This window comes from Athene noctua, chromosome 1, assembly GCF_965140245.1.
Source record: "Athene noctua chromosome 1, bAthNoc1.hap1.1, whole genome shotgun sequence".
In the NCBI taxonomy this organism is placed as follows: Eukaryota; Metazoa; Chordata; class Aves; order Strigiformes; family Strigidae; genus Athene; species Athene noctua.
In genome coordinates, this window is record NC_134037.1 from 47,219,221 (window position 1) to 47,243,059 (window position 23,839).

At 41.1% G+C, this 23,839-nt stretch overlaps 1 protein-coding gene across 2 annotated transcripts in view; it reads right to left on the bottom strand.

Annotated features, from left to right (window-relative positions):
- Positions 1-22,480, bottom strand: part of USP45 (ubiquitin specific peptidase 45) — a 54,881-nt gene extending 32,401 nt beyond the window's left edge. For both annotated transcript variants that reach the window (XM_074896085.1, XM_074896086.1), the window contains exons 1-5: positions 22,364-22,480; positions 13,829-13,938; positions 10,973-11,142; positions 9,229-9,332; positions 8,622-8,722 (exon numbers count right to left, since the gene is read on the bottom strand). In XM_074896085.1, the coding sequence (XP_074752186.1) occupies positions 8,622-8,722; positions 9,229-9,332; positions 10,973-11,142; positions 13,829-13,928 (475 nt within the window). In that variant the 5' untranslated portion in view covers positions 13,929-13,938; positions 22,364-22,480. The remainder of the gene's footprint in view (positions 1-8,621; positions 8,723-9,228; positions 9,333-10,972; positions 11,143-13,828; positions 13,939-22,363) is intronic.
- Between the last annotated feature and the right edge of the window lie 1,359 nt (positions 22,481-23,839).

Sequence of the window (23,839 nt, forward strand, 5' to 3'; positions counted from 1 at the left end):
AGTGGCTGAATAGGAGCTGTTATCAGTTCCCCTAAACACTGTATTTGCTCCTCAACTCACCTCTCTTTGTCACAGCCTGAGGAATTGCTAAAACAACCCAAATACATACAGTGCGAGTGTTATAATTTCAAACAACAAAAATTTTATAAAACTGCACTGGAATATGCTACCAGTATAACGTCCACATATTTCCCTGGTTTCCTTATTATTTAAATAGATGAGGGACAGCAAAGTTAGTCATTAACTTGTAGCCTAGAGGTAATGGAAAGACTTGAGATAACAATATTTAGCCTCAAATTCTACTAGCAACTTTCATATTGTCATGGTTGCAGGACTAAATATGAGCATTACTGACATCTGCAGTGTCTTAAATATTGATTAACAATGCATGTCAATGTAAGCGAGTTATGGACTTAATAGATGCCAAGAACTGTGATGCTGCAATCTCTGTCTTGACATATGAATTCATATATTTGTTCTAATGAGTTTCACATTGAAGTCTCATTAAAGTGTTCTTGAGAAATAACTAACAGACCTATTTACGTTAATGAAATGCTCATGTCAAAAGGTTCTTTTATGTACACTCCTAGGTAGCTTCTTGTTTAGAAGATGAAAAAATATAATTAAACACAGAAGAAGTCATTAAAACATCTATTGTATCTGGAAACAAGCTTCTGATGCAGTCTGCCATCAAGGCATAATTATTTTTCAAAATTGTATCTGAATTTGTCAAAATGAAGTTAGAGGTGTTTTGCTGTTTAAAAACATTTTAAAATGTTCTTGGTAATACTGCTTACACAGCTTCAAAATACTCTCCACTCGTGTGGAAAATCGACAGTACAAGGGCAAAGCAAGAGAACAAGTTCTCCTTGAAAAAGTGTTTTTGAATGCAATGAATGCAGCTTGGGAGCTGCTCACACCCTGAAACAGTCACTGTTTTATGGGCTACACACAGCAACACCTCATAACTGACATGCTTACAAGGAGCATACTACAGTGTCTGAGACTAATTCACCCACACAGAGCTCCAAAAGCATCACAGGAGGAGGATGGGAGCTTCAAGTGTCTGCAACTCAAAGGCACTGCTCACTCTCAGAAAATTAGTAATCTAAGTGGAGGCTTCTTCCCCTCAGAAGAGTGTGCCATTCAGAGTAGTGCTGGGGAGAAGAGAGGGTTAAAAAAAAAAAAAAAAAAAAGCAGAAAAAAAAGAGCCAAAATTGTGTAAATAATTTGCGTATTAGTATACCACAGTTGTTGCATTTATCCATCGGCATTCAAAAACATCTGGGACAGCATCTTAAAGTAAACAATGTTCACAAGGCCATCTGGACAAAACTGCAGGCAAAAATTAAAGCATAAGCATATGGAAAAGCAGATTTTTCTCTTCCCTTTAGCAGTACAGGATGACAAATGTCAAACCTAGATCTGTCCACGCTTCACTGTGCTATGCTTTGCAGCACCACCTGGCTCTCCTTGCACAGCCACCAAATATGGACAGCACTGCCACAGCGGACCATATCTGCAGGGCAAACTCGATAAAAGCATTTCACTTCATGGTTAAATGGCAGCTTCACACAAGTAACAAGGTTCCATTTACTGAACCTTACATATAAATTATTTAAGGGAGGGAAAACAAAAGGCAAAGCATCCAGCTTTGTGATAAGAGCTGGATGAACATACAATTATAAAACACAATAAATGAGTACCAGACATCCGACTGCCACAAAGCTGGATAATTAGCATAGGGATAAGGAGAAGTAGTAGTAAATTAAGAAAAGGCCTGTATGTTGTTACTGAAGTCTAGGAAACTCCTTTCATTCAGAAGGTTTTAATTACTGCCACTTGATTTTTTAATAATTTTACAAAGACAATCCATGTGACATTTTACCAGGTTTTTTTGTAGCTGTGAAGAAGTTTTGACAGAAAAACGTTGCTTTGCCATTGCAAGCATTATCTGCTGCCTCATTTATTCCATGCAGATATTTTTAAGGACATACACAGACCCAGAGGAGGGACGGCAGTTTTTAATTTAACTCTGCTCAGTGTCCCCAGCTCAGTGATAAATGACAGACAGGCCTGAAGCTGAATGTTTAGTTGACATGTGAAGAGTTGGTCAGTCTTAACAGAAGATGCTGGTAATGACTGTGATAGCTAATACTTCTACAGATTGGAGCTGGAGGGTCCTTCTGCAAGATTAACCCAAGGCTACAAACAGTTATTAATCAAAAGGCTAATATGTAATTTTTTTAAAGTGAATTTGCACTGAACTGTTTCACGGACTCTTGCCGACTCAATCTTGCAACACTGTAATGTTTTAACAGGCGTGCTTTTGGATATGAAAAGTGACTTTTAAGTCAGTATAGACACAACAAGGACCCCAGCAGAAGGGTTCCATTGAAATGGCTGTCATCTGCTACTGCCCACAAGGGTCTATGGCTCCTGGCCAAACATGATAAAAGAAGTAGTCTAAGCCATCCTTGCACATGCAGTAACACCTGTTATAAAGGACCTTGTAAATGTTAATGAAAGGTGAAAAGCACAAAAGTAAGTAAATTCATAGATTGATTTCTGTCCGTAATTCACTACTACGTCTTTTAGAGAGTTGACATAGTGACCCTCAACCTCTCTGCCCTTCTCAGGCACTGTGGACATCAGCCTCAGCCAGGCCTGTCCCTCCACAGCAGGGACAGCGTATCTGACTGACTGTTTTGAGGCTCACACATTCAGACTATGCCTCTGTCAGACTCCTTCTGCCGTTCTGTTCTAGAGCTGGCCTTTCTAACCCAGACACACAGGGAAAATTCTCACCCAGGTTGTGCCTTGACCACAACAACCTCCTTTTCCCTTGACAAAGCCTATATGGCTGCAGAGACACCCTACCAGAGCACTCTGCCAAGACCCACTGCCCAGCTCTCCATCTAACTCGTCACACCCACTGACCATCTCTTCCTAGGCACCAGGTCAGCTTCTGCCTCTGGTCTCACCATGACACCCACCTCCAGTGCTCACTCCTTCAGCTCTCAGACAGCTGCATTTGTGCGAAGGCACAGCCTTCGTGCCCGACAAAGCTTCCCAACATCACCCTGTTCTCCCCCACGCTAGCAAACCCCCTTCCCACCAGACCCACAGGAAAGAGGACAGCAGTCTGAAATTGCTCCTCTGCTATACCTCTTGCAGCAATGCATCCTTTTCTTGACACTCTGTTCTTCAGCTTTTTTTTTTTTTTTTTACCTACTTTTGCTCACCTGTAGTCTTGTCTCATAAGCTCTCTGGAGGCAGGGAACATTGTTTTATCCCACAGCTGCACAGCACTGGCCTCATGGGTATGTGACTGAGATTCATAAACTCAACGTTAACACACAGAGTCATTCGGTCCATGAATCATGACAAGTCCACGGGCCAGGTGTACAAACACACACAGTGCTGACATATCCACTTGCAAAAGACATTCAGAAAACTTATTGCAGGTTCTCTATCAATTTGTTTGGCCAGTATTTCAAACATTGGCAGTGCACATGGACTTCTGTACTGCCCTTGCTGAAACTGAGCTGTGCCTGGGGGTGCAGATGGTATGCAAGCAAAAAGCTAAATGACATCCAATTTTTCTTTCAGCCAGGGGAGTAAGCATTTTTGCTCATCTTTTCAATGCAACTTTTTTTTTAATTAAAAATGAGGGTTCCAGGAATATGGTCTTTTATTCCAAGGTCAAGCCTTTTCTATTGAATACAACTCTGGTACTTCAGCTGAAGGTCTTCACAGTAAAAGCAAGGTTAATAGATTGCCTTTCTTTTACCAAGTTCTCATCATGCTGTATTATGAAATGCTACTAAATTGTCTGGCACTCCTTTTTTATTTAAAAAATTTAAATTTTTTTTCAACACTGTACAACAATGAGAATTAGAAAAACAGCATGGTTCTCTTCTGAAATGGTCACTAGCTTTACATTTTAAAAGCCCAGTTTCCCTTGCAGTGTTATAATCCTACCAAATTAAAGATTATAAACTGCAATTTTATTTCTCTGATTCTGCCAGAATGTTATAAACTAAAAAACCTGTCTGCACAGTGTGAAAGCAAGCTATTCAAACACCAGGTTTGATTCTCTACACTCAGATGACTTGTGCTACACCTCGCAAGCAAGTATGTGGACAGGAAAGGGAAGAATCCATTGATAAAAATGACAGAATGTCTATTTTTTTTGCCAATGATTCAGTTTTCATTTCTTTGCAATGTTTATCATTAACAGCAGCTCCTAGGAAGTAAGTAAACTTGAAAGAAAATTTATGACCAAGAACAGAAATGTCTTTTTGCCGAAGTGTACCTTAGATTTGGCGAATCAACATATTCTGTTTTATTTGGCTAGTTAATTTTCTTTATAAGTATATGGAATGGATTTATATCACTTCAAAACTGCATGGAGTGAAAATCAGTTATGAAAGAAGAGTTATTGTTTTCATTATGATCCTTTATCAACTGCTAATATCCACAGACAAATGCAAATCTGAAAAGGTATTCATCATATCATTTGTTTTTCCATAAAAGTTAACACCTATTTGTACTGTAAAACTATAGATTTTTAATCTTTGTTTTATATGAGTTATATCCATTAAAATAGAAATCAAGTTTCTAACTTTCACCTATTGGCAAATCTGGACAGCTGAACTTACTAGCAAAATCTCATTCCTCTGATTGACCTTCCCAACAATAAATTTAACTACAAAAGTTGAGAATAAACATTCTTCCTTCCCATTCTATTGCCACACAAACCAATTTATTTAACTGCTCTATAGAAAAACCTGAGTATGCAGTCTTATGTCTCCACCGACATCTAATTTGGCTTTTGTAAAGGAAAATACACATAATATTCATTTTTAAGACTGCAAACCCATTTATTTTCTCCAGCAAATGAGCAGATACACAGAGCGCAATGTCTCAGCATGGTTTCTGTGTACTACATGTGCATTATGTCCATGTGAAGCTCACAAGTGTGCCACATGGACAATACTGCACCTGCCTTTCTGTGAAAATCATCATGGCCTGCTAACCTTTTCCACAAAACAAATTTCTGGGTGGCACACCCTAGAAAGCAATCTTGCTTTATTCTTCCATCTTGTGCTCAACATGACCTCTTAACCAAACAGACTCCTCTAAAAAAAAAAAAAAAGGGAGGGGGAAGAAAAAAAAAAAAAAAGGCAGGCATTGCTGGGTACAACAAACCATAGGATCAGATGCGAAAATCACACAGCTGCAAGCATTCTTTTGGGAACCCAGCACTGGGATTTATCTCAATCGCTTAATGTAATTACAAAAGTCAGTCATGTAGTAGTAATGTAATTTGCACATTTTTACAGCTGAAGTGAAGTTGAATCTTTATGAGAGGCCAAGTGAAAAGCAGGGATCCTGCTGCCACACTATTCCACCACATTAGTACCAAATGACAAGCATTTTGCTTTTGTTTATTTTCCAAGATGCATTAATTAGGAAACCTATGTAACCCTCCCTTACATGTTTAAGCTGATTATTTTATCTTCAAATGACTCCTGCACTTTCAAGAAAAAAACCTAGCAGCCCTCATCTAAGGATATAAGCAGCCCATGAATTACATATATCCATGTTCATACAGCATTTCTGCAAAAATTTCCACACAATGCTATTTGAATTTTAATTATGCACCATGCCAACCAGTTGTTACAACAGAAAGAAATCCAGACCTAAGATGAATTGTTGTTACAGTGCCACATTCTGATATGAAAATTAGGTGTCTTCACTTTATCTGCTTTTTTAGGAAGAAACAGAAAAGCAATGGGAAAAAAGCACAAGATTGATTTTTAAGTGAGAAATATGAATTGTTAAGTATTGTCAGTTTTACACTACTTGTTCCTCACAAGTCATTTTTCATTTATTTAAAATTAGTTTATGTTTTTAATGGCTGAAAATATAAAAAATTAAGCCAACTAATATTTTAAAGGGTGACAGTTACACTGAAAATATCACTATCACTGTAACTTGAAATAAAATGCTACACTTAAAAGAACCCAAGAGATAAGTTATCAATAGTAGAGTTAATTTTCACTGTTATACTTTATATCCTTTGTGATCTGGACAACAGCATGAATTACATTTCGATTTCAGATTTTGTTTTCGAAAAAATCCTTAAAGGCAGTCTCATTTAAAGAAAATTTTTAAATCTTACTTAAGTTACTTTTCTTCAGGGGAAGTACCAAGTGTGTCAGCCCAAGTATCTGACATGAAACAGAAAAGGCATTGCTGTTATATTCATCCAAGTGAAACAAGAATGCCAACTCTGCCTGGGAATTCCCTCTCATACATACCACTTACTTATCAACACACAGCTGTATCCCAGCCTCTTCCAGCAAGGAGCCTGGCCCAAGGCAACATACCATGCCAGGCAAACAGCTTTTTCCTCTTTTTCTTGCCACTTAAGAAAACACAACAAATCATCTTTAGGCCCAGAACGGGATCCAAACTGCTCAGCCCAGCCATACTCCACCACCTGGAGAGCGTCGCAGACTTCCACCTTTAAAACGTTACTGGAAGCACACACACGTGCTTTTTGTGTGAATACTTGGGCCTCAGCCCTCTCCCGGCGTGGAGCAGGAGACACGACTACCCTGCAGGAGCAACCTCCACTAGCTAAGACTTCTTGCTGCTGAGGCAGCCACCCGGCAAGGCTTGTGCATGACCTCCTTAGCTTTGAAGGACACCAGGTGTGACTGTTCACACACTCTAAACCAGGCATGCGCATGAATCTGAAGGATGAAGCGTAACCCTGCAAGCTGGTAACACGCGGCACAAGACACTGGGAAAGCAGACTCCACAACTTGCCACTAATTTAAAACTGTCCTGCGCCTCCCACCGCCTTGCAGGAGAACCCTCGCGCTGCCCACAGCACCGCTCGCACCTTTTACATCACTGCTGCTGAGCCTCCTTTTACACGGCACCAAAGCAAGCAGGGCCAACTCAACGCACTGCTACCACAAAATGAACAACACACTGAAGCTGGATGATAGCTAGTTTTTCATTTCTATGCCTGGTTTCAGAAACTGAAGGAAAAACTCGTTAAAATTAAACAGGAAAAATAAAGAAGGGGGGGGGAAGAAAGTGTTTATTCCCTAAACAGAAACAATACATTTTTGTTTCCAGTTAAGTTTTATTCCACAGTTTTGTTTCCTGCATGAGTCTCCAGTTATAGCTGCCAAATATTTAAAAGCAATATATACATTTTCAAAACAGAGTATCAAAATGAAACACAAATACAAACACAGTAGAAATATATTCTGCCCTGCTCTGCTATAAACATCTGATTTTTAAGAAATCCTGGGCCTAATTTAAGCTTAAATTAGTTTTGAATTTTGATTGCTTTATTTAAGACATTTCACAGAAAACTTCTAAGCACCACACTCACAGAATCTAAACCATGAAGCACACAGTCATATGACTCTGAAAGTCTTATCCAGCAGTACAAAACCAGAATAAAACTGGTTCCATTAACTGAAACAAACACTACAGCATTTTAATCTGCAAGCAAGCTGCAATACCAATTTATTACCACACATAAAGTTGTAACTGATGCTGTGAATGAAATCACATACTGTATTTTCATTGCTGCCAGTGAAAAGACACAAAAAGTAGCAATTTATCAATTTAACAAACAACTTGTGAATAGATCAAAATATAAAATATGTATTTCTGAGTGGCCCTTCATTTTTCCCCCCCCTCAAAAAAAAATATGTATCACTGCTCAAAACCAGTAGGATTTATGGACATGCAGCTAGAGGAATACATAGTCCAATTCAGAATGGCAATTCTTCTCCTTCATTACTTCTAACCAGGTGACTGTTTCTGGTAAAACCTACAGCCATTTGTTTTAGAAGTTTACTTAAGCTGGTTTTTTGTGAAGAAAATCTGGAATTCAATGCACTCACTCAGCCACAAGCCAGAAATGATGCCAATTTTGTTACAGTAGGGATGAATAACATCAACATTATCAAAAGCTGATAGCCACAAGTACAAAGTTCTATCTATAATTACATACATTCAGAATAATAGTAGGCTCCTAACTTAAGAAAATAAATTAATACTATTTTCTATTAATAGAAATGAGCATTCTATCCATGAAAACCCCATGACATCAATGAACAGAAAGCATTACATCCAACAACAGAGTACTAGAAAATCTGCTTAAACAAATTTAATTAACCATGGAAAACAAATTTAAACCAGAAAAATTTTAAGATGTGACAAATCCAGACTAGGAAAATTCAATTCATTAATGATTCTATATGGCATCTTATTTAAGGTAATGTCTTCTCTACAATAAACTAGTATTTCTTCATTAAAGACAAAATCTGGGAAAACCATCCTATGGTGCCCAAAATATTCTTAAAACACAACCATACTGTAAGAAAAAAATTAAATTACTTTTATGAAAACCACTACCACAGGCATTATTTGCACAAGAAATTGTGCAATTTCCAATTGCATTATACTTGTACCATACAAGATTTTCATTTATGTTTAACATGCCTCAAAATCTGAAATACTCATTTTTGCGGACAGTACGTTACAGATAGCTCCAGATAAAACTATTAATATAAACTTACTTGGTTCAGCCCTGGAACCATGTTTTTGAAGAAAGTCAACTATCTGAGCCAAAACCTTTTTGTTGCAATGTGTTGACAGCTCTTCATCACATTCATAACACCTAAAAAAAAAAGAAGAAACAAACTGGAATTCAGGATATCTGGATGCACCTCTAGCTCTAACAAACCCCTCAAACAAACTTACACAAATTACTTAAGCTCCAAGTTTCAATTTTTCATATTAAAAAGAGGAATAAAATTTAATTCTGTCATCCCATATATGCTCTTCTATACATCATCCCCAATTCACTGTGATACTTACAGATTTAAATAATCTCAATTTATAGTCCTGCAAATAATCATATAGAAAGGAAGGACAAGCAGCAAGGACAAACTCCCATAACCAGACAGCTCTCTACAGAATACAGTGCACTCAAATGTCTATCTTACTTATTTGTGACCCCTCTGAGATTCTTAAGGACAAACTAATTTTCTCTCCAGAAAGCTTGCCTTTCCTCTATATAAAGTATTAATTTTATCTGTCAGAATAATTTCAGAAGACAGTGCTTTAAGTTATGAGTAGTCCTTATGTAGAACCACACAGGAGCACCTGTATACTTATTCTTACCATATGATCCATGTGCTGAGGTTGATAACAATGCAATGAGGTTCTGTGCGTGCTGTTTGGAAGTGTTTCAGAGAATGCTGGCCTTCCGAGTTCTTACTACATCCCTAACAAAGGAAACAAATATCAACACAGTAAGGGAAAAACAGGAAGTGGGAAAAGACTACATTATTAGTAAATAAACTACAAAAACTTCACTTTCCAAAATTAGACAGAAATCTATAGTGCCCTAAATACTCATTTAGCATTCTCAAGGATTGAAAGGGTTTAACACTCTTAATAACCCAGTATTATAAAGATATCAATTAACTTTTTTTTTTTTTAATTAACACATTTTCTTTTTACTACTAAAGGAAAATCAATGACAATACAAAACCAAGATCTCATCTTTTCTACCAGAAAAATCAGTTAAATGCATAGAAAATTATTGTTTGTTTTAACTTAATAGAAATAATTTCTAACTTTTGAGTAAATATTGAGGAAGTATCAATAGACAGAAAATTATGCTATTCACAAAAGTAAGAATTCTCTAAAAAAACATGTGAATGAAATGACTATGTAGTGTATTTGCTCCACAGAATATCAAGGAGAAGAAAAGCACAGGTAGCTTTCCGGGCTCAAGAATGCCAAATGCATTCCAGACACCAAATACAAAAGGTATATAAATTCTTTTGTACTAAAAAGCTACTCAGAACACACCATTTATGTACAGCAACACTGAGATAAAGCATCTGCAATTTTTCAAGTATCTACAGAGTGGGACTTAGAAGATGCAGGATTGGTTTCTGAATGAGGCATGAGTTTTGAAGGCTATTAACAGCATAAACATGAAAAAGCATACAGCGTTAACTCCTTTTAAAAGCCTTCCTTAATTACAAATTTTCAGACACGAGACATATGAGTCTGCCTCAGATCTAGATAATTATCTTCTGAAGCCCGCGAATAACATGTTTCTTTGCAAAATTAAATCTGTTCAGATAATGCTGGTAGAAGCCAGCTTCTGTCCTTACTATAGGAAGACCTACAGAAAGTCTAAGAAAATTGTTCAGGCAACTATTAGCTGAACCAAGCGTGACATTGCCTGTAAACTGTATTTTTCTGTATCAGACTTTACTTCACTCACAGGGCAGAAACTTGGGCAAGCCCTTGGGGTCAGGACCTGCCATTTTAAACTCTGAGGCCATGATGTGACATTATAACTGATCCAATCTAATGGCTAGATGCCACAAAAAGCAGCATCCTCACTCTGGCACAGTTCTTTTTCCCTGGTTTCAATCAAATCTAGCAACTGAGTGCCCACTGTAAGCTGGTTCAGCAATATACATCATTTTTTCAATTTACATTGTTTTTTCATTCATTTGTATTTGTAGGATCTTCTGCCAGATGAGCCAGCTGAACAAATGCATTTTACAACCACAGAGTTCCTGAAGCCAATTCTCTGTAAGCAGCAAAGGCATGTAGATGAAGAACAGAGGAAAAAGGTAGGACCCTCACTTAATACTTGTGATGCCAGACCGTACCACAACACATAAAGTTAACCCAAAACACAGCCAAAAACAAGACAAGAACGTAAGGCCGAATCCCACACCACTGCAGAAGCTGAAGAATGGACTCTCACAACTAAGCCATTACATCACACCCTTTCACTGAAGGTAACAAGATGTCACACAGACAAGGATCCACACCAGTCGTATCTTTTAGAAAATCAGGACCCATTCACCTCCCTAAATTTCCAGCATATGCTTACCTGAGAGCCACATTTGAGACACAGCCATATGTCCGAAGGTGCCACAGGCTCACCATCACTCATCCGCCTCTCCTTCAGACATTCTGCACATATCGACCAGACACTCTGAGCTACTGCTCTCTTCACATGATGCACATCCACTGCTTGGCTCACGTGCTGGCAGGTTAAGCCTAGAGAAAACAACACACACTCACTTTCATCCATTAAAAATAATAGCTATGAAAGGGAGCATGTGTACACTAAAAGAGCAGAGTCTTCAACAAATTCAGCATTAAGAATAAAAAGTAGCAGAGAACCAAAATAGGAAAAATCAGCCAGCTGCTCCCCATATACTGAATTTTATGAAGGATCTATTTCAGTCTTTCTGTAACAAAAATCCTTCTCAAGTCAGTAAATGCCACCACTTAAAAACAGATAAACTACTTCATACAGAAGTACAAGAACTACTTTTGCACAAAATTCATTTCCATGTTTTTTGGTTTGGTTTTTTTGTCAACAGTAAAATACTTCTGGTTTCAGCTGGGATAGAGGTAACTGACATTTTTTTCCTCCCTTCTTAGGAAGAATAGTGCTATGGTTTGGATTCAGTACGGGATTTAAGATGAGAAAAATGTTGATAATATACTGTTGTTTTTAGTTGTTGCAAAGACATCAAGGACTTTTCAACTAGTGCACAGGTACACAAGAAACTATGGGGGTGCATAGCCAAAGCAACGGACTCAAACTGGGCAACGGAATATTCCATGTCTACTAACATCATACTCAGCGTATAGATAAGGGTTACTTGGGAAACCCCACTCGGGTTTTGGGGAAGGTGGTTTCAGGATTCTGTGGATCACTAGCTGGGAACAGGCTGGCCATCAGTCAGCAGGTCGTGAGCAATCACGTTGTGCATTACCCATTTGTATTTTCTATTATTACTATTCTCATTAATATTTTAGTTTTATTTTATTTCAATTAGTAAGTTGTTTTTATCACAACCTATGAGTCTCCTTACCCTTACCCCTCCATGTCTCTCCCCCATTCCACAGGAGTGGGGGAGGTGAGCGAGCGGCTGCATGCTATTTGGCTGCCAGCCGGGTTTAAACCACAACAATACTACCTAAATCTATTTCTGCATATAACAACACAGGCAGTTGACCTCCTTTGCAATCTGTAAAGAAAGATTTTCAAACACCCATGCATCCCTACTACAACTGCCCATTCTGAACGTAGAGTATCAATCCCTATTCTTATCTGTCATATTTTTTGCACAAATTCCACTGCAGTATGAAGAATAACCTGGGTTTGAAGGAAACTGAAAGCCATCTTGTCCAAATCTTCATTCAAAGCAGGGCCAAATACAAATTTAGATCTGGTTACTGATGGCTTTGTTCAGCTGAGTGTTGAATATCTTCAAGAACAGAGGTTTCAACAACTCACTAAAAAGTCAGTTTTCTGCCTGACCATCCTCAAGATGAAAATAAATTTCCTCATACAGTCAAATTTCCTTGCCCTAACTTCTGTCTGTTGCCTTTAGTCCTCTCATTGTGGACCTCCCAGAAGAGCCTCGCTCTGCCTTCTCTATAACCACCTGTCAGGCAGTGAAAGAAACAAACTGTATTTTCACTCCTTTGACTAAACAAAACCATTGCCTTCAGCCCATCTTCACACATCATGTTCTTAGTCTCCTTAACAGGGAGCTCAACTTGCTGAACTCACTCAGACAAGTCAGTGTCCTTGTAACAGGGAGCCACAACCGAACACAGTACTCCAGATGAAGTCTCGTAAGTGCTAAAAAGATGGAAATAATCACGTACCTCCCCCTACACTCTAGATAATACAGTCCAGCATACACAGTAGGCACAAGCCACACAGCTTGATTTTATTCAGCACGTGTGGTAGGACCCCCAGGACCTTTTCTGCAAAGCTGCTTTCAAGTCCTTGATTCCCACCCTGTAATTGCATGTGGTTATTTAGGCCCAGGTGCCAAACTCTCCACTTGCATTAGTTGAACACCATGAAGTTCCTGCCAGCCCATTTCTCCAGCCAGTCTAGGTGACTCTGAACAGCAGATCTACCCTTCAGCGTTACCAGCTGCTCTCCCCAATTTGTAGTCAGGAAGATGACAGTATCACCCAGCTCTCTCAGCACCTTCAGATGCATCCCATAGGATCCCATGGACTTGTGCATGTTCAGTTTGCTTAACAGCTCTCAATCTTGTTAAACTCTGGACAATGTTTAAATCCCAGAGTCTGCCACTAGGCTCAGGAACCAGGGAGGACCAAGTGCAGAGCTTACATGTGAAGACAGAGGCAAAGGAAAGACTGAGTTCCTCAGCCTTTTCCCATGTCCCTAGGTCCCCTGCCCCCTCAAGCAACAGGTTTTCACATGCCATTTTACTGGCACAGTATCCATACAAATCTACCTTACCCTTTACATCCCTCATTGGATTTAACTCTGAGGCTGGCTTAAATAATGCCATTCCTGCACACTCAGGGTACCTCCAAGGGCAGCTCGAACCTGCCTCCACCCTCTTTGCCCTTCCTTTTGCCTCCGCACTCAGCTGGAAGCTCCCCAGTTCAGCCAAACAGCCTCCTGCCACATGTGCTAGACCTTCTACACCACCTGAAAGGCCATTCTCCTACTTTGAAAAGGTTGTCGTTGAAGATCAATCAACTCTCCAGCCCTTCAGGGCAGTCATGTAATGTAATGACTGATCAGGTCATAAACACCTAACTGGGGATATTTCTGTTACAAATTCAAACAAGAAAAGTATTTCATGGTAATGGTACCACTGATTTGTGGTTTTCATCAGTCAACACCAAAGTTATTAGATCTGAACCTTACGGCCAAACAATCACCTAATGTATTTACCTGAAATATCATCTGAAGAGTCCTCATCCTGTGGCCTGTTAGGCCTTTTGCTTCTCTTCGGTTTCTCGGGGTTGGCTCTTGATGGATCTTTCACCCGCATCTGTTACTTACTAGGAAGAAACAACAGGGGTTGCTGTATTGCCCAAATACTTCATCAAATGTAGTGAGTTTGAACTCTAAAAGCATGAGATCAAATCACACATTCAAACCTCACAAACACAGTCTTCATGTCAGCTGTTGTGCAACAAGGAGTATGAATGTTTCAGGAATGAACTCTTAGGAATGCCACAAGATCAGTTTGTTACATTACATGACATTATAAATTGTAGCTGTAGCTAGGGAGGAAACACACTTCCAGGCACCAGTGTTTGAGATATCAAGATTTTCTTTATTTTTGTTGTTGTAAACTACTACAGAGCTCCAGCCATACTTTACCATTAAAACTTCATCAAAATAGAAGCTTCTCTTCTTTAATATATCTCCCTTTGGAAATGTTTTAGTCACCATCTACCCTTGTATATTCCCTAAAAGCTTCTGAGCAATTTCAAACACTTCAATAAATACAAAAGTATTCCAAACTTCATGAAAGTGTCCTCTCCTATGAGTGAGGACAGACTGGAGTGTGAGCTGACCCCTCTACTAAACATCAAAGAATCCATACAGATGAAGTCTTTCTTAGGAAATTTCGGTCATTAGTCAAGAAGTCCTATGAAGAACAGAATTAAAGTATAAATATTTGCCACTAAACTTTAAAAAAAATCCTCAGAGATTTCAGCACACCTGTCATTTAATCAAACTCCAAATGTGAAATCACTGAAGGAGTGTAGCTATGCATCACACAAACAGTTTCTGAAGCTTAGTATACAGGTTGTCTTTTAACAATGTGCTTCATAAAAACAAATTTGTTTTCACATATAAAGCATATGAATGTAAGATAGTCTAATATTCATACATTGTAAACCTGTGAGCCATTCTGTTTAGAAAAAAAAAGACACCTTGTAGGGTAACATTTGAGTTAATAATGTCACCTGAGCCACCAGTACCAAACATTTTCAACTGTGCTACCTCATTTATGTAGGGGAAACCTCTAAAATGTCCTAGATTTGAGAATAACAGAAGATATATTCTTGCTACAAATCAAGTAGATAAGATTGCCAAAGTTTAAAAAGTTTGTCTAAGTTTTTTAATCTTCTCTGTATATGCATTTAGACTTTTGTATTACTGAAGCTCCGAGGGACATGGGAATTGACCTGTATATTGAACTCCATATTCCCTCTCCTTTCTTATCCATTAAGCCAATCAGCAGAACAGTCATCAATATTGATACTAGAGCACCACCATCACTGATATCTGAACAGCCTTCTCTGAAGTGAAGCAGGCAGTCTGGACCTCAGAGCTCCTGTTCCAGGTTCCTACAGACCTGGACAGACATCTCTGCATCTGTCACACATGCTGTTAGTGCTGGAAGTTTTCTGAATAAATGTATCAATTAGAGATTTACTGTGGACAAGTCAAATTTCTGTAGAGTATGAAAGAAACCTTTACTCTTTGCTTCCTTGCATCGACAGCTTCATGTCTCCTCAACCTTTCAAAATGCACTTCATTTTTTGCAAAATGCTATATTTACATAGCAATCAGTTTATACTATATTAAATACCATGCATGACATTCTTAAATTACAGATGTTAAAATTTCCTGTACTTAAGGGTATATAAAGCTTGAAATGCTTAGACACGCAAGTGAACAATGCCACTAAATTGAGCTTTGCTGATTTTGTAGGTTTGCAATTCTTGTTCATACAGTAAGAAAGATCTGAATATTCCAGCTCTTGACTATTTATATTCAACAAATGTTAGCATGCCTGATCTACATCAACAGCCATGGATCACGGCGTCCCTAGAACAGGAGAAAGTGCTTCAGACCCAAACAACTTCAACTGTACTGCCTTGGCACCTTATCATATATCCAAGCTTCATGTGAAAATACCCATCACCACTTGTCGCACTGCTGCTTAACTAAGCACAAGATTCATCGAGACATTCATCAAACAGTAAGGCCAATACAACTACTGTTAGAAAACCCATGATTTTACACTAAATTATGTAAAGAGTCAATAGCAAAGACAGCAAAAATGTCCTCCCTAAAGGAATGTAGTGGTGTTTAGGTTATTCAACACTGACATCAACAATCTATGAGTTCATTTCAGCATCACAATTTTTATCTCTTTGGGCAGATTACGTAAGACTGCCCAAATCACAGATTTCGCCCAAATGAAAGTCATGTTCATACCAGTACATTTGGAGAGCTTGGATAACTTAATGAAAGAACAATTATGGGCCCAACCAGCTGAAATACAAGCAAGTCTTTACCACCTGTGAAATCCTGTGGCCCATGGACCGGGTGATATAATCTGGATCAGGGCACGCACAGCCCACCGCTGAACCCACTCTCTAGGGTCCTTCAGGACACATGGAAAAGACAGTGTCAGCTGGTACCTGCAACCACTGAAAACGTGGCATTTCTAGCCCATGGCATTAGAAATGAACACTGACATAAGAAGTTGGCAGTACAAACAGGCATCCATCAGACGATGTTTACTGACCTGGGAGCTCTTGAAAAGCACAGCATATCAAGGACCTAGCCAGCCAGGGTTTGTGCCTGATTTTGAAAAGCATGTAAGTGGGATGAAAAGGTAAAAGCAATGAGCTACTCAGCTTGCATCTACGACGCAAGTAGCACAGTACATTTGCAGTACTATTTGCCATTTTACAGTATATTTGGGGACAGAAAACATAAGTAGAAGATCTCATTTAACAACTGAAACCACAACATTTCAAAATACACCAGGAATTTTATTATTATATTTGAGATAAACAAGGAAGAAACCTAAGGTGCTTCAGAAACTACTTCTCAGAAATACTTCAGTTTATGGGAAATAAAAGATGGAGATTTTATTGGAACAGAGTCCCTGAACAAACACAGACTCAAGAAAACATAAAATACAGCTAAGAAAAAAGCAAGAGAGAAATTCGGGAGTTTTCTGTTGGCCATGGACACAAAATATTCAGAACAAGCGGGCAGAGAAGAAACAAACAATTTACACAAAATGAACTCAATGCACTGAAGATTAAAAATTATGGCAATATTCCCATGATTTGCCTCTTTCCAACCCATTCTCCTTTTTTTTTTTTTTTTTTTTTTAATACGTTCAATGAGTAATTTGTAACTACAGCCATCAACTGTGGAGTGTCCTAAAAGAGACAGACTCTCCCTCTTTCCCTATGCAGAAAGAAGATTGCATGAATCCTTGCTTCAAAGTTTCTTTTTGTGATGGAAAAACAAATACTGTAAGTTTTTCATTTAGTATACACCAAATCAAGTCACAGTGCAAATGATACTTAACTAACGAATCTGATAAATAAAAATACCCCAGTTTTTGTGGTAGAAAAAACTGAATTCAGAGGGTATGTTAGCTCCACCCTGATCTCTATTTGACATACAGTAAAAATTTTAAGTGGAAATTATGCAGTTTCACAGGGAAAAAGCTAAAAATAGAAGGAGCTAAATCTCCTCCTTTTAAGCAATCATTTTATACAAACCTATGAACCAGTCCTTGCCAAACGTGTTCAGATTCTTGGAGCTTAGCATACAAGAGCGAAGTATAATCATCATCACTTGCTATTTTCAGTTTATTTTTTACTGATTAAAAGACTCCTAATGCCAGTCTGCCTACAAAAAGCCGATTAAGATCAAAAGCTCCTTGCTACAACTGCTCCTTTCCACCTTTTTAGAAAGAACAAGCCACTTCAAAAGCAGCAAAATGATCTGCCTACCTAATTTTAAAAGCTTCAAATTTGCCAAAGTGCCAACAATCAACATGCTAAATTTAAGTTAAATCTAAGGTATGCCTAGATTATTTTAAATGTAAGGCATGCCTGAAATAGTCTGTATTTAACAGCATTAATACTTTTATATTTAGAAATGTACCCTCTATAAAGTATGTATTTAGAAACTAAAAAGAGCTGGCTGTAGTTCCTAAAATAAATGTTATTTTTTAAAATTTTATACTTTACCAGAAGTCAGTAGAGCTAGGACCAATAAAAGATACAAGGCTAGTGTGAACTAGATTTCACTTTTCTTTTGGGGGAAAAAAAACCAATAAAACCCAAAACCAAACAGGTCATTCCTCTTCAAACCGTCTTTACGCAAGAGAGGTGAAGAAGCAAACTATGTCTTTGCTGTCTAAACTCCCCAAGACCTATTCCTGTCTTACCATCTTGGACTCCTTACTTGGAAGATGAGTCTATCCTCCTACAAAGTCTACAGCTCACTTGCTAAAATTTGAAATGTGCCACCTTAGTGAGTCTTCCCATGCTGTACCTTCACTATGATGCTAATAAGAAACCCAAACCAGATCATCAGCATGTTAGAAAAATAACCTGCTGTGCTGACTACTACCATGACACTGCTTCCATCTGCCATCATCCACATTTTCCACCCTCCTACAATTACGGTGCCAGCTCTTTCAGGCAAGTGCCACATTTTTGGTTTTATCTCTGTAATACCTATTACATTTTTTCTGATTATTGATTAACTCTAAGGATTATAGTTCCATTACTGAAATGCAAAAAACAAGATAAAAATGGTGTAGTAATCACCAGCTCATCTAAGTAGACTTACCCTGTGAAAAACAGCCAAATGAATATACAGATAGTCTCCAGGTACTATTCTGGATACAGGTAAGGCTCTCCCAGTAGGGCTGCCTGTTAACTGTGAAACCAGTACTGTTAAATATTTCATCAGTGAGCACCTGAATTCAAAGAAGCTGAGTTAAATACATTTACCTCAATCCCTCAAACCATCTGAGGTATCCTAAATTTCAGCTGTCTCACCACTTGTAGTGAAACTTTCAAGTTAGAATTATGTCATTTTATGTTGCAAATGCAAAAAAAACCCCTGCATCACACTGAAAAGGCATAACACACACTGAATACAGTGAAAAATTAGCACTTTCATGTAACTTAACAGAACTGTCCAGCTGTCAACAGCAGCCTAGCACCAAGGAAAGTAAGGAGCTGAGGAACAGCCCAGATGTGCAGATGAAGTCCAAAGGCCAAGATGGTCCATAGCACACCTGTGAAAGGGCTTTATGAGCGTCCACGTAACTGTCAGAGTACAGAAAGAAAAGCCTTTGTAGGGGTCAGTAACGTCAGATCCTCTGCAGAATTGCTACATGTTTTGATGTAAGCTGCAAGTTGATATATTTTGGACGTCTCTTCCAAGCGTTACCTGTGGCATTTTGGCTTGCTCGTCACTAGATCAAATGTCACCCAATCAGAGCAAGAACCGCATCCATCACAGTTAGCAACCGGGCAGCGTCACCCATCAGCAGGCCAGGAGGCTCAGCGCTCTGACAGCCACCGAAACCTTTGTGGCAAACAAGCCCCCGTTGCCTGCTAGAGCAGTAAAAGGACCAGAACTGCTGACTGGTAGTGGCAGCAACACTTCTTCCCCTGGAAAATGTCATCTGAAATTCTGAACGTGTCATCTCTGAGACTTCCTAGCCCAAAGGCACATCACACATCCTACACCATCACTGGAGCTCAAACGCCAATCCTGACATTATATTACAGTCCTAAGAGGGTGAGACACTGATGTACTTCTTGCGCAAGGAGCGAGACAGAACCCTTGGACCACCAGATACAGCTTTCCAAGTGACAGGTAAAATCCCTAGCATTTCTCACTTTTATTAACCCTTTTTATCCAGCCGCCCATGCAAAACATGGTCTGTCAATGTTCCTGTTTGCACCCTGCACAATCTCCCTCGCATTTCCTGCTGAAACCCACTTACCACAGAAAAATTACTTCTAAGAATGCACAGAAACCAGAAGCGTCCAGAAACAAGTATGAAAAGACTCTGTAACTGGGTTTATGACTAAAGTAAATTAAAGGATTGAGTGGGTAAAAGAAGTAGTATTTCGATGCCATATTTTTACTAGTATCTTATAGCAAAGGTTTTATGGAAAATTTCAGGGATACCCATGAATATCCAACCTCATAAAGCAAACTGCAACTTTTGCTTATGTTCTCTATCCCACCTTAAATGTATTTTAAAAAATATGAACACACCAAGAGGGAAAAACACTTGGATAGGTGCATTTATGGTCTAATACGGATTTTCTTAAAATTCACTCTTCAAAAAGCAAAACACTAAGTACCACAAAGAGCGCCATGACTTATAATGATGTTGGCCCTCAAATGAAAACTTTGTATGTGAAAAGGCAGTCAGATGACAGAGCTGAAAGACTTTGCACTCACATGATATGAACACTAACTTAACAGTGCCATCACCACAGAAACTCTGAGGGTGTAACAACTGAAACAGCTGGAGAATTACCAGTGAACTCAGAGTATATTGCCAGGATAACCACGTGGATAAAAACTGGGAACCAAGTGGTTGAAGATGTCATAAGAGAACATAAAGGGGAATATGAGCAAAGGATGAACTTCAGAGAAATGCTAATTCTGTGAAGTCTAAAAAAAAAAAATAGGAACCATGGTTGCAGCACAGCGTGTGAGATAGCAGGCTGAAGCCCACACAAGAGAACACGTTAAGCTGAGACTCATGCTGTACCCCTGCCTAAAGGGCTGAGTCGGAGCAGATGAAGGAAAACAACGGCTGCATGTAACTTCCCATCTACACTGGAAGGGTGTTGTGGGAGTTAACTAATTATATCATAACTATAAAGGACTACGGAAAACTAGTTAGAGTTGTTTGAAAGTCAAAGCCTTGCCACTGAGAGCAAAAAATTTCATTCCATTTTCTTCCTCCACACAAACTGCCCTAGTTTGTTTTGATGACATGTCTAAAGTGGAACAACTTGTCCTTGATCTATGGTTGATGCTCACAGCAGAACCCATGAGACACTAGCTGCATTTCTGTAAATCTTGCAGAAACAAAACTACATAGCACCAGTTTTTCAATATTTCATGAAGAAATATGAAAAATATTTACAACCCTAGTAAACTGCACAGCAACTTCACAAAGGCATAGTCTGCTATCAATCTGGCACATGTTCATACCACTACTATGCTTTCATTTAAAAAGCTAGAGAATGAAAGCGGAAAGAATCTTTTAAACACAGTTCTGCTTTATATGTTTGTATGAGAGGATTATTTAATGGCATTGGGAAGTACTCGTAGCTGAGGATGACATGCAACAAGAATACAGCGCTACACCTGGAATTATTGCCATCTGCTTCTATGTTCTTGACGTCTTACTTTATTCTTCTGCTTCTGTGTTTCATATGCTGTCATGCATATTCTGTTTATACGTGCAGGTAGTAACGTATCTGTAGCAAGGGCAGGATGAAGTCCTAAAGTAAAGAACATCAACAGCAAAAGACCAAATGAAGTCCTAAAAAAAATATCCAGGAAACAGAGAATCAAAACATTAACTCAAGTACAACATGCAGAGTTGCAGTTAGGGGTCTAAAATACCACGTCTCCAGTTAATCGAGAGGACCGTCACGAGGGTGTGATCTAATTCTCAGGCATGTACCAGTCTGCATTCGCTGAAAAGGAAACTTCAGGTAGCAGAGCGGCAGCGCTGCGGCCACACGTCCTGCCTGCCAGACCACTAACACTTGTCGTGGGGAGCCCGCAGCCCGCCTTCACACGGCCTCGCCGCAGTGGCCGCAGGCCGGTGGTGGCATCACCAGCCCGGCGTGTGCCACGCTGTCACAGCGGGGCAGAAACAACTGCGCCAGCCTCATGACACAGAACCGCAAGACCCTTTTATAACCGTATTCACTTGCGAACTTGCCTAACGCAAAGTGAACGGAGCTTATGTTTCAACTCGACCAAAGGCGATGCTACCGACTGTCTCTAATTTAACGGACCGAGAAACTTACCGCAGGTCACGGAGTCAGCCCGGTGCTGCAGTTTTCACGTCACAGTATCGTTAACCTATCTGAGACCGACAGCGGACGGTCGGCACCTGCAGCTCGTCGCCGGCTACTCGAAGCGAGCCCACCCTAGCCGCACTCCACCACCACCACCAGCAGTTCGCGAAACGGCGGGAGGAGGCCCGGGCAGGGCTGCCCCGGCCGCCCCCAGCAGCAGGCACCCGGCCCGGGCCCACGGCGGGGCAGTGCCGCCCCCCGCCCGCCCCCGGCAGCGGTTAGGGCGGCCCGCCCGGCCCGGGCCCACGGCGGGGCAGTGCCCCCCCGCCTCCGCCCGCCCACAGCCCGGCACAACCGTCGCACCCCCTCCCCGCGCCCCGCCCGGCCGCACCTCCGCGGCGCCCCCCGGGACGCGGCTCCGCGGGACGCGGCTCCGCAGGCCGCGGGCCCGGCCGCCGCCATGGCGGGGCAGATCGGCCCGGCCCGGCCCTCCCGCCGCGGCCGCCGCTCGTCGTCGCCGAGGGTCCGCGCACCCCCCCCCCCCCGGCTCCACAGGAGAAACCCGCCGCGGCCACGGCGCCCCCCGAGCTGGGCCGGCGGCCTCCCCCCGCCCCAGGCACCCCGCACTCACGGAGCGGCAGCGGGCGGCAGGCGGGCACGGCGCGGCGGCAGGAAGCGGCGGAGGAAGCTGGGCCGCAGCCAGGGCCGCGCCGCTCCGCTCCGCCCGGCGCGGCCCGCCCCCGGCCTCGCCGCCCAGTGCTCCCCGCCCCAGGCCGGACGGTTCCCCGCGGGCCCCGGGGCGGCGGTAGCGGGGGTGCGGCCGGGGGCGGGTAGCGTGGAGGGCGGGTGGTGCCGGTTCGGGGGGAAGATGCGTCTAGCGGTTTAGGAAGGGCGGTGGGAAGCGGCGCGGCCCGGGGCTGCCGGCTGGGCGGGAGCGCGCCTCGGCCCGCTGAGGGGCGACGGGTAGCGGCAGGTCTGGCTGCGGGGCACCTTAGAAACTCAAGGCAAAGAAAGGAAGGGGGTGCAAAGGAGGAGAGACATGATGGGGTTACCTTCGCGTCTGAATTTGGCGGGGTGTTGCTGAAAGACCTGAAGATACCGCACTGGATTTGTGCGTGTGGGGAGCAGGCTAACAGGTTTGCCTGTGCACAAGGGTGCGGGTAGTCGTACCCAGAGGTTATGCAGAGGGGCCTGGGCCCTGCGTCGTTTTCAAAGAAGCCACCGTGGGAGAGACTGGAGGGAGATCGGAATCAGAGGTGTCCGGGGACAGGCGAGTGAAAGCTGTCGAGCACACGAGGGAGGAGCTGCTAGAAACGGATTGAAATTTAGCTCGGCATGTGGCTAGACAGCAAGGGGGGCTTTAGGTGGACAGAGGGCTAATCTAAATTAAGGACTGAGAGATAGTTTTATTGGAATGAGGTTATCCAGTGATAAGGCACAGAGGAAAAAAGGGGGAAAGGGTGAAGTTGCTGTGGCGCCTCTCAAAAACCACGGGTGGTGGATCTGTAGTGGATATGCTGACAAACAGGCTGAAAAAATAGTTAGAGAAGCATGTAAAAATCACTGGACCAAGCAAAAACAAGATGTCAGAAAGAGTATTGTTGAACGAGGTTGACAGATTAAGCGGGATTTGATTTAGGTAGGAGGAATTCTTTAGGCACTTCAGTGACAGCAATGACAACTGAGCACAAAGATCTGCAGGCAGACTGCAGACCATGTAACAGAGGAGCCCAGACATGGATTGTGAACACCGTGATCATGGGGTCTATACATGAAAGAGAGAGAAAGAATATAGGACAATAATCTGGAATAAACTGGATCAAGAAGTGGGTCCTTCCTCCTCTGCACAGGAGAGATTAGAGAACTGCAAGGAGCAATAGCTAGATTAAAAAGTTTAAAAAAAAAAAGGAAGGAAAAGAAAGTGACGTGAAGGGGAATACTTTCATTTAGCACAGGAGAGGAGAACAGAAATATCTGAAAGAGGTGGAACATCAGGGCACTGGCAGAAGGGAAATGCAAGCAAAGGAGGTGGAAAAGATGAGGTGAGAAAATGTTTCCCAAAAGAAACGGTTTGAATTCTGTGCAGAGAATGAGGACAGCAGGCTTT